This window comes from Malus domestica, chromosome 16, assembly GCF_042453785.1.
Source record: "Malus domestica chromosome 16, GDT2T_hap1".
Classification (NCBI taxonomy): Eukaryota; Viridiplantae; Streptophyta; class Magnoliopsida; order Rosales; family Rosaceae; genus Malus; species Malus domestica.
This window is the reverse complement of record NC_091676.1, coordinates 28,053,212-28,065,022: the sequence shown is the minus strand read 5'-3', so window position 1 is coordinate 28,065,022 and position 11,811 is coordinate 28,053,212. Positions and strand designations below refer to the sequence as shown.

Genomic DNA, 11,811 nt, shown 5'->3' with positions numbered 1-11,811 from the left:
CAATGCAACGAAGTGGCCGACGAAGCATTACGATGGGACATGACCAACATGAGCAGGTTACCCTTCAAGGACGAGATCGAGTAGGCAGAGCCTCCACGTAAGTTTAGCATGTCACATTTCACATCTTTTAAAGGAGATGGAGATCCGGAGAGGCACTTGAAGCACTACCAAAGCATGATGGTCTTTTATTGGAATAACGATGCCCTTATGTGTAAAATATTTGCCGTCACTTTATAAGGTGAGGCAAAATATTGGTTTCATACTTTGCCACCATGATCCATCCGAAGTTTTGATGATCTTTCCTTGGTTTTCACCAAAGAATGCTCAACCTACCGCTCGATCAAGAAAAGTCTAACCACTTGTTCAACGTGAAGAAGAACTCAAATGAGTCGCTCCGCGACTACGTGAAGAGGTTCAAAGTAGAGAAGGAGAAGATCGTCGGATGCGACAACTCGATAGCAAGTGCAGCCTTCCAAAAAGGACTCCCAGCAAACCACTCACTGTTCGGAGAAATGATCATGAAATAATATCTAACTCTAGCATACTTCTTTGCTCTGGCAGATAAGCATACACTTTGGGACGAAGCTCGACAAGCAGACAAAGTGCCCGAGCAGCCTTGAAAAGAGTCGGCAGTGGCTCAAAAGAAGGAGGATGGGAAGCAGTCCAACAAAAGCAGGCAGAAGGCCAAACGTAAGGACTGACCCACGACCAAATAAGGCTTGACGACTAAGAACTACTCTAAGTTCTCAATTCCGATCCACCAAATCTTTCGCAACATTAAGAATGAGCCAAGGTTCAAGTTGCCGAAACAATCAAAGGGAGATATTTCCAAATTAGATCACACCAAATAATACACATTCCACCGAGGTCCTAAACACAACCGACGACTGCTATACTTGGAAGAACTACCTAGAAAAGCTCGTGAAAGAAGGCAAGGTCGACAAATGCTTAAACAAGCTAGCTGTGCATCCTAGAAGGAACGCAGATGATGATAAAGAGCCATCAACCAAGGCGATTCGAATCAATGGCATTTTCGCCGAATCCGAACACTTAGGGGCCACCAACAACTCCAAAAAAATGAAGATCCAGCAAGTTTTACTAGTCTCACATGTCCAAACAACCGACACTCAACCTGGAACCATCATTGGCTTCATCGAGCAGGATGCAGAAGACGTCGATTATCCACACGACGACATACTAGTAGTATCTGTCCAACTAGCCTATGCTATAGTTGACAGAATGATGGTCGACAATGGAAGTGTAGTCAATCTACTTCAACTCTCAGTCATTCAGAAGATGGGTCTGGAAAGCACAATTATACGTCGAGCAGAGGTACTCACCGGGTTCAACAGGCACACCTCAACTACCATCGGCCACATCGCACTTGACGTGAAAACACCACCAGTTGTCTCAAAGTAAATGTCCACGATCGTAAGTGACTCATCTCCCTACAATGGGATTCTTGGGAAACCTTGGTTGATCAAGCTGAATGCCATCACTTCTGTCAAGTATCAAAAGATTCGATTCCGCATCTCGGAAGGAAGAGCTGGAGAGATCAAGTCTGACCAGGCCACATCTCAACGATGCACTGTGCATGTATTGAAGGAGTCAAAGAAGAAAACCTTTACCCCCGTAAAGGCTACCGAGGTCCAAAGGGACGAATAGGATACCAAATAGCAATTATAGCAAGCGAATCAAGAAGATGGCGCCCAAGCAGACAAGATGGGATGGAAACCCGAAGAGGACGATGATGACATCATTCTTAATCCCTAACAGCCGAAAAAAAAGGCTAGAATCAGCTCACGTCTAAGCCCAGCTGAGAAGGAAGAACTCACAGCTTTTCTTAGGGAAAACTGTAACATTTTTGCATGGTCACCTTCCGACATGCCAAACATTGATCCCAAGATAACTTGTCATAAGCTGCACGTCGGCCTTGCTACCAAACTAGTGATCCAAAAGAGAAAACATTTCGCACCTGAGCGAGTAGCGATCATCGAAGCAGAAATTAACAAGCTACTGGAGGCTGGATTCATAGAAGAGGTAGCACACTCAGCATAGTTTGCCAACGTCGTGCTAGTCGTGAAGAAAGAGAATGGCAAATGGAGGGTTTACGTAGACTACACCAACCTCAACAAAGCATGCTCAAAAGATCCGTATCCGCTTCCCCGAATCGATCTACTAGTAGATTCAACTTCTGGGAACCAACTGCTCAGCTTCTTAGACAAATAGTCATGTACGAGCCTGATAAGGAAAAAATCACGTTCGTGATCGAGCGAGGCACCTACTGTTACAAAGTCATGCCTATTGGCCTCAAGAACACGAAAGCCACTTACCAAAGGTTAGTAAACATGATGTTCAAGAAGCAAATTGGGGTAACCATGGAAGTCTATGTCGATGACATCATGGTGAAGGGCAAGCAGCGGTCAGCCCACATCGACAACCTGGCGAAAACTTTTAGCATCCTTATAAAGTACAAGATGAAGCTCAACCCCATCAAATGCACATTCGGAGTATCTTCAGGCAGATTCTTAGGGTACCTAGTAACCTAACGAGGAATTGAAGCACATTCCAAGCAAATCCGAGCAATCCTAGAGATGAAATCTCTCATTACCTTGAAGGAGATCCAAAGCTTGACCGGACGAGTAGCCACCCTCAACCGCTTTTTCTCACAATCCACCGATCGATGCAAGCCCTTTTTCAAGGCCATCAAAAAGGCATAATGAGACAAATGAGATGAAAAGTTTGAAAGAGCTTTCCAAGACCTAAAGAAGTATCTTACATCACCTCATTTATTATCCAAGTTGAAGTAGCGGAAGACTTATACATCTACTTGGCAGTCTTCGAAGTAGCAGTGAGCTCTGCCTTCATACGAGAAGAGTTGGGGGCCCAACGACCTGTATTCTACACTTCTAAAGCTCTTCTCGATGTGGAAACTAGATACCTAAAGATCAAAAAATTAATTTTGGCGCTAGTTGTTGCAACTTGAAAGCTTAGACCATATTTTCAAGCTTATATAGTCATCGTCATGACTCAATATCCTCTACGATCAATCCTACATAGTCCGGACACTTCTCAACGAGTGATGAAGTAGACTTTGGAACTTGGCCAATACGGTTTAGTTTTTTGACCCCGTACGGCTATAAAGGCCCAAGCCTTAGTGGACTTTATAGCAAAATTCACGCATAGCCTAGGTGACGCAACAAAACAGCCCAACAACACCCCAGAAACTGCCGAGCACACCTTAGTAGTGCTTGCTCCCCCCAACGGAGACTTCTGGCATTTGCATGTCGACGGCATGTCCAACTACAAAGGCTCGGGAGCAGGTGTGGTTCTTGTCATCCCAGACGGTTCAATGCTCGAGCAGGCGATCACTCTGGGCTTTAAAGCATTCAACAATAAAGCAGAGTACGAGGCCCTACTAGCAGGTCTTCAAATGGTTAAAGACTTGAGGGTGAAGAAGTTTGCAATTCATTTCGATTCCTAGCTAATCACCAGCCAGACTACTGAGGAGTACACGGAAAAACATCCAAGGATGGCACAATACCTAGAGAAGGTACGCAAGCAACTTGAGGCATTTCAAATTTACACTCTCACTCAAGTTCCGTGGCTAACAACGCCCATGTGGATCCATTAACCAGCCTAGGCACGGCCCTCGACCATCAACTCAAACACTCTATTCCGGTGGAATATTTAGACAAGCCAAACATAGAGGCGGAACCGGCAACCGAAGTGTCACAGGTTAGTATAAATCCCAATTGGCAAAGTTCTATTATAGACTACCTAGTCAATGGCACACTCTCCACGGAAAGGTTAGAATCTAGAAAGCTCTAAATAAAGGTGGTACACTACTACATGTGGAACGGTATTCTCATCCGAAGATCTTACACTGGTCCACATCTCCGCTGCCTAGCGCCTCCCGATGACTTGAAGGTTCTAAGCTCAATCCACGAAGGCATTTGTGGAAATCACTCCTGAGGCCGATCATTAGCACAGAAGGCTCTTAACGTAGGCTACTACTGGTCTACCATGCACCAAGATGCTAAGAAGTTAGTACAAAAGTACGATCACTGCCAACGCTACAAGCTGGTACCAGCACTGCCTACAGCGAACTACATCCGCAAACGAGTCATTGGCCATTCATGCAATGGGAAATCAACCTGGTATAACATTTGTCATCTACTACTAGGGCAGAAGCATGATGATCATGGCAACATATTACTTCACCAAATGGATAGAAGCAGAGCCCATAACGACCACGACTCAAATGAACATAGAGTGCTTTATATGAAGGAACATCATTTGCTGATTTGGCATCACTCAGTCCATCGTCACCGACAACGGCTCGTAATTCGTGGGCAAAGATTTGGCAAAATTCTTCAAAAAGTATGGCATCAAGCAGCATATGTCCACGCCGAGATATCCTCAAAGAAATGGGCAAGCCAAAGCATCCAACAAGACGATCCCCGACTGCCTCAAGAAATCTTTCACTAACAAGAAGGGAAAATGGCCAGACGAACTCCCCAGATGCCTATGGGCATATTGTACCACCAAAAGTAGAGTGTTGATGCTTGGCACGATAATGGGTCTTTTGGCCTAATCCGCGGGGAATTGGGCCTTAGAGACTGAGGGGGCACATTACGCAGTACGCCCCATGGATGGCTGCCTTGGAAACCTAAAGCTGCTACCGAGTACACTAAGGTAGCCTACAATTTCCAGAATACTACTTACGGCTTGCCCTTTGAGCAATAAAGCCATGCTAAACTTATACAACTGCACATTCTTGTGAAAGGTTAAACAAGCTAGCATGCATATATGAAGCCTTATCAACTGCCGACATGCTATGTAGTCGATAAGCTTCACCACTGCCGAACAAGTCCTAAAGTGTTGTGATACTTGCTACGCAATCTACGAAATTACAGAAAGCCAAGGTTAACAGCCTAGTGGTTACGCGAACTTGTCTGCTTCTGTAAGTAAAGCATCTAGCTGCCAACCCTATGGTTAACAACTTTGCAAAGTTCTACACATTTACGACTGCGTAGTCTATGCAGGCCTGTTTGCTTATAGAAAAGCAGCACGCCCGCCACTGGCCTATAAAGTCTAAAGGTTAGGGCATGAACAAAAGAAGCGAAGATGGAGAAAAGCGAAGGAAACAAATTTATTAAATTTTCTAGCAAAATTGATAAACAACTAGCAAAAAGACTGAAGGGGTTTAAGCAAAAGCAACAAAGAAAATCCTAAGGGCTATCTAGAAGACTACTCTTCAGTAGCTTGGACATCCACGACTACTTGGTCGTAACACCTTCAGCAGTCGTGACGCCCTCAACAGTGACACCATCTGGCGCTTCACCCCTAATTGCCCTAGCCTGGGCACTAACCTCTCCAACTACTTCACCAGTAAAAGACTCAAAAGTGAATGCGAGTAAATCTTCCGGAGAAATAGAAAAGGTCTTGAAGTCTTTACCAAAAAACTCAAAGTCAGACGGCCACCCAAAAAGATGATCTACATAACCTAGCTTGTAGAAGTCAGTTTGAATTTGAGTAAGCGAAGCCTCGAACCCAGCCTCGAACCATTCAACTGTTCATTCTCCTTAAGTAGACAAGCACGAACCAGCTGTAGCTCATCCACTTCTTTCTTCAAATTGTCGTTGATCTTCAAAGCACCTTGAAGTTCAAACACTTGAGGCTCAAGTCTATCAATAACCTTCTTGAAGTGTATCACTTGGTTGTAAGCATCGATCAGTTCTTCATCCTTTGCATAAGCAGTGGAGCAGAATTCAGAGATGGCACACTCAAGATCTTGAATCTGAGGTATGTAACATTTGATCTCCTTCTTTACACTTTCATACTTTACTTGGATCACGTCAAGCCTAATCTTCAAATCCACGATCTCTTGACGAGCAGTCTCAAGCTGCAAAGAAGTGGAGGGCAGAGATATTAGACCCCTTCAAAGTAGTACACTTAGATTATATTTTCTTAACTTTCTCGACCAATGAGTAAGCTTTGGCTGCCACAGTTCTTGCCACCTCTTTGGTAGCCTTAGTATCCTCTTGATCAAGAAGCATAGACTCGGTTGCCAGAAGTGCCATTTTCTGCATCATGGCAAGCAGAGCAGTCATTCTATACTTGGTCGTATGCTTCGCAAATGAACTTGGGCCAACAACTCTTTTGACACCATCAACAAACTTGGCATATATGTCCATGTCCTCAAGCAGATTTGGTTTCAAAAGTACTCAAATCTCAACAACTTCCTTAGAAACAGACTTGGTTGATTTCTCACAACTGCATGCACGAGTAGTCTCTTTCTTCTCAGCAAATGAGTTAGTCTCAGCAACAAAGGGAACAAGTTTTGGCGCCACTTTAGCAGGCAGTGGCACCTTGTCACTCTTCATAGTAGCAAGCCTCTCCAAAGGTGAACCAGACTTAGTCTCAGACGGACACTTTGGCACACACTTCAGCACCGGAGGTAGGGAGGAACTTCTACGCTGGGCAATCTTATCAGCAATCGAACTAGTAACCTTCGGAATGGTAGGAACCACCAACACAGATCTAGCAGCCTCTTCTTTCTCGGCCTTAAAGGAAGTCAAGTCAATCACAAGGTTGGGAGTAGTTGGTGAACCCTTATGAGTAGCGGAAGAAGTTTTTGGCTTCTTCTCAGCATGCGTCTCTTGAGCAAGCAGGGAAGGCCTCTTTTTCCCACCTTCATTTGTTGCAGGTTCCATCATAGTGATATGACAAGCCAACGCCTCAGCCTTGATTCGTTTTATCTCTCTTCTCGGGGGTAGCCTACATTTTTCCCTGCGAAGAAGACTAAGCAGCCAACGCCACTCACGATACTCGGAGGGGATACCTAGAGCAACATGCACTTTCTTCATGTCTGGAGAAGTTTTAGGAGTGGAGCTGAATTTCGAATCTACAAAAGCAGAAGAAGACAATCAGAAAATTAAAGAGCAGCTTAGCACAAATACAAAATAGCCGAGAGATTAAGCAGCTTACTTACCGAATATGAAGACCTGATGGAACACGCAGCTCGGGGGAAGAATCAAACTCCCATTCTCCACTTATCTCCAAAGTCTCCTTGGCCCAGTCATGATCTCACTTGCTTGAGTTATCAAAAAGCCTATGGCGAAATCGCTGATGCCCAACTCCTTCAATGTGACCTATGTCAAAGAAGTATCAAAATTCGTTGATGGTTAGATTTAAGTCAAATAATTGGCTTAGATTGTACCATCACATGGACCGCATTCGGAGAACATTGGGTGAGGGCACATCTCATGGAGCAAAGCACTTCTTGAAAGAAACGCGACATAGGAAAAGTAAACCCCAACACAAAATAGTAGAGGTGGAACTTAATGGCTTTCCAAGCCCCATCACATAGCTCACTGTTACTACTATCCTTAACACGCTTCACACACACTCCTGACGGAATAGCGTGCCAATATGCCTCAAGGAAGTCTCTAAACAAGTCATCAGAGCTAATCTTGAAGTAAGCAGCCTTGAAGTAACTAACCTTGCTCAAAGACTTGCTTTAACGGTATAATGGCAACACACCATCATCATTCTTGTGGTTCGAGGAAGACATGCTTGAAGAAATTCTACAAAGATGCAAGAAAGATTCATTAGGTGGTTGCACACACACACACATACACACATAAAAGGAGGAGCAGCTCTCGACCCAAACTTCAAGCAGGCCAAACCTTAGGCCTTCATTCTTTCCTCTTATACCAGGCACGGGCCCAAGCCCAGCCTTAAAATTAAAAAAAAAAAAGGGCCACGGCCTAGACCGGCCCACAGCCTATTCCTCTCCTCCCTCAAGCATGGGCCCAAGCCCAACTTATAAATAAATAAAAGGGAGGTCCGCGCCTCACCTCCTGGCCCGTCACTAATGGTCCGAGCGCCAGGCCTAATCCCACACCCTGCTCCTTGGCCCGAGCCAGCCATAAGCCACTAACTTTCAGCCCGAACCGAGTTACCCTAATGCCAAGGCTACCCCACAGCAGCCTTTGAAACCATGGCTTTTCAAGCCACTCTTTCACACTTCCTCTCGACCCCCGTTGAGCCAAGTTTCAAGCCCCGAGGCTCCCAAAAATTAAGAAGACAAGAAAATTAATTTTTTTCTTACCTATAAGCAACAAGAAGACGAAGCAAGTAACGAAAGACGATCCTTTGCACGAGCAAGATGTAGAAGATTGCTAGAGGAGGGGGAACACATATCCTCTAAGCTTTCTCTCTCTTGTAGGGTAGAATAAATCGCTCTCCAAAGTTGATTTAATAATTCACTTAAGGTGGACTTAAATAAGCTTTGAGATAAATTTATTTCTCTTTCCTAAAAGGATCTAATTTTCTATTAAAGAGGAAATCTACATTAAAATAGGAAACAATCATATGTTTTCCAAAGCAAGAAAATCTTTACACATGTTGCCCTTTTCTACGAGCAGTCCAATAGGTGTGGGGGCATTTGTAGAGCCAAAAATAATCAAGAGGCAACACGTGGATTTTTGGGTTAAAAGGACAAAATTACCCTTGAGGCACACCAGAATTCCTACGCGCGAGCAATGGGTAATCATCCCTCAATTAAGTCAAAAGTGCCCAAAATAGGTATTTATTTATAACCTATTTCATTCATCCTCATCAAATCTTCTCCACAAGGCAACCCCCAAATCATTCCCTTTTATTATATTAATTAGCTGATTAATTGATTTATTATTCAATTAATTTGCTAATTAACCACAAATCATGAACTTCACCCACAAAGCCATCCAAGTGGGGCCGGTCCATCTCCACCCAAGGGGACTGGCCACACCCCTATATAAACACCCTCATTCTCTCCAAAACTCAATTCCAATTCTCTTGCTAAATTCTCTAAATTCGTACACTATTTTTGGATGAGGGAAATAAACTTGGAATTTGGATAAAAGTCAAAATTATAAATTGACATGCACCAATTCCCTTGTTTAGATTTATAACATAGAAATTTAGAATTTCCGCGTGGAAAAAAAACTTGGAATTTGAGACCTCCAATTTCCAAGTTTAAATTCCATGTAAATAGATGTCATTTCTCAATTTCTATGATTGGGAGTTTAAAATTAACAAATTCCGTTTTCAATTCCATTGTTCTTTTAAGTTAACCAAACAACAAAATTCATAAATTCTAGAAAATAAAATCCCTTTATTTCAATTTCCATCATTTTAAAATTCCTTAATAATCTTAAATTTCTTCATCCAAATATAGTGTAAATTCTCCAAACATTTTCCCCTCAAAATTCTAACTTTGGCATCGGAGGTTCTTCGGCCAAAGCACACCCCCCCTAAAAAAATTCATCGTGGGGTATTGTTTGTTTTGTAGGTGCAAGTTTGTCCAAGAATAAGGAGGAAGAAATTTGCATCCACACTCCGGTGCATGAGAGATAATTTGCCTCATCTAAACTCAAATATAAGATTTGGGTCCTAACTTTTCAGAAGAATGGAGATGCTCTAAAAGGTGGATTAAGATTTAGGAATGGACTTATGGTAGCTACCATTCACTTAAATAGTTGACTAACATCGCACTTGCTATTCACAATCTATCCCCACTGTGACAATGAGTTATTTTATTTTTGATGTATAATTTAATTATTTAATGGATGAGATTAATTTAGAATAGATGATTATGATTATGCACATGTCTTTATCCATAAAAAATATTAAATTTTCAAGTAGGTTTCCGTGGTCGACCTTCGACAAGAGATGTCAATTTTGTAAGCACAAACAATGTAGAAAATGAAATAAGAATGTAAAGAAATAAGGATATAAAAGATTGTATTGAGTTTTGGTGTGGGAAGTAATAAAAAAAAAAAACCTTACAATTTTTTGAAAAAAAAAATAAAAAAATCAAAGAAGGGGTTCGAAATTACGGATGGCAACGGATCGGTTTGGGGACGGAAATGTTATATTCATCCCCATGACCACGAAAATTAACCATATCCATAACCGCAAATTAACCATCGAGTATTTGTAGACATCGAAATTTCGGTAAATAAATGTTGACCGATAAATCAAAGTGTCAACGCTCATGTATTACATAAATTTTACACGTAGCGTGTGACTCAACGAAAATTGAAATGAGTTGGAAAAGTCATCAAATAGGACACGTGTCAACACCTGGCAGAAACGACTTATTTCATCTGGGATATTATATTCAAAATTAGGCCTTGGAAAATTCTATAAATACAAGCCCATTTCATTCATTTTAAGGGGACCTAATTCATATCACACCTTGAAGCTCTGAAGCTCTGAAACTCCGAAGCTTTCAAGCATCCAGGTTCCCGAAGAATCAAGAAAGCCTTCTTCGTTCTTCGTTCATCGTTCTTCCAAGATCAAGCCCCGACGGCCCTTTGGATCAACAATCATCCACCTGCAAGCCCAAGCCTCAACGGCCCTTTGAAGAAAGCATTCATCGTTCATCGTTCATCAACTGTTCATCCTCAAGGATCAAGCCCCAACGGCCCCTTTGGATCGACAACATCAACGAATCCGCTCATCCGCTGTTCATCAAGCCCAAGCCTCGACGGCCCTCGAAGAAAGCGTTCATCGTTCATCACTGTTCTTCGAGATCAAGCCCAAAAGCCCTCGAAGATCCGTTCAAGCCCAAAAGCTCTCGAAGATTCGTTCGTCACTGTTCTTCGAGTTCAAGCCCAAAAGCCCTCGGAAATCCGTTCATCACTGTTCTTCAAGATCAAGCCCAAAAGCCCTTGAAGATCCGTCAATCACCATTCTTCAAGATCAAGCCCAAAAGCTCTTGAAGATCCGTTCATCCTCGTTCATCCAAGATCAAGCCTCGACGACCCTTGGATCAATCACACATCCCACAAATCAACACCTTACGGAGATCGAATCAGAGGATCAAAATAGAGAGAGATTGTAACCCAAAATCATCAAACACCAAATATTTGTTTGTGCGCGTCGTTTCTTGTCTCTTTCGTTTCAGGAATTTTCCGTGTTCACAAATTGGCACGCCCAGTGGGACAATCTCTGCCTCTCATCTCTTTCTCCGTTCAAGAAATTCAAGCGCGCTTCCAAAATTAATGGCATCAAGGAAGGCTCAAACTGTTCCCGCAACCGGCGCAAAGAACAAAAGCGTCCTCGTCTCAACTGGTGTCACTTTGGGCATCACGACTCGAAGCATGGCAAGAGCTACTTCTGCCGCCTCTTTCACCTCTGCATCAACTCTGCCAAGGGAACAAAAGCACCCAAGGCACGAGCCTTTGATTACCTTAGCCTCACTAAGGGCACCAAGGGGGGAAAGCCCAAGGAAATACTCCGAATCCATGCTCTCCGATGCCGATTCAAGCGACAGTTCAGCCATGCAAGTCATGACCATTGGAGCAACTTCAATCGATGAGCAGCTGGCTCAAATGAATGAAGCAATCGCAAGGCTAACCCGAACTGTGGAAGAAAAAGACTTGCAAATTGCAGCACTAGTCAACCGATTGGAGGCACAAGACGGCGATAAACCCGACCCAGAGGATGATCCACTAAAGGGAGGAGCTGGCGGAGACGAAGAACCCCCGGTGAAGAAAATCGATGGAAAGCCGGAGCCAGACCAAGCAGCGGCACTCATGGGATCTCTTTCTATCCAGCAGTTGCAGGAGATGATCACCAACACCATCAAGGCACAGTACGAAGGGAGCTCACATACCTCCTTGTTCTACTCGAAGCCCTATTCCAAGAAGATTGATGCCCTAAAGATGCCAAGGGGTTATCAACCACCAAAGTTCATGCAGTTTGATGGAAAAGGAAACCCAAAGCAGCACGTTGCACATTTCGTCGAAACTT

General features: G+C 43.4%; 1 protein-coding gene across 1 annotated transcript; it reads left to right on the top strand.

The window, feature by feature from the left end:
• The first annotated feature begins 320 nt into the window (after window positions 1-320).
• LOC139193098 (uncharacterized) lies at window positions 321-1,419 on the top strand. The gene is made up of 3 exons (XM_070816060.1): window positions 321-458; window positions 562-690; window positions 838-1,419. The coding sequence occupies exons 1-3, from the start codon at window positions 321-323 to the stop codon at window positions 1,417-1,419; spliced, it is 849 nt and encodes a 282-aa protein (XP_070672161.1).
• The last annotated feature ends 10,392 nt before the right edge of the window (window positions 1,420-11,811 follow it).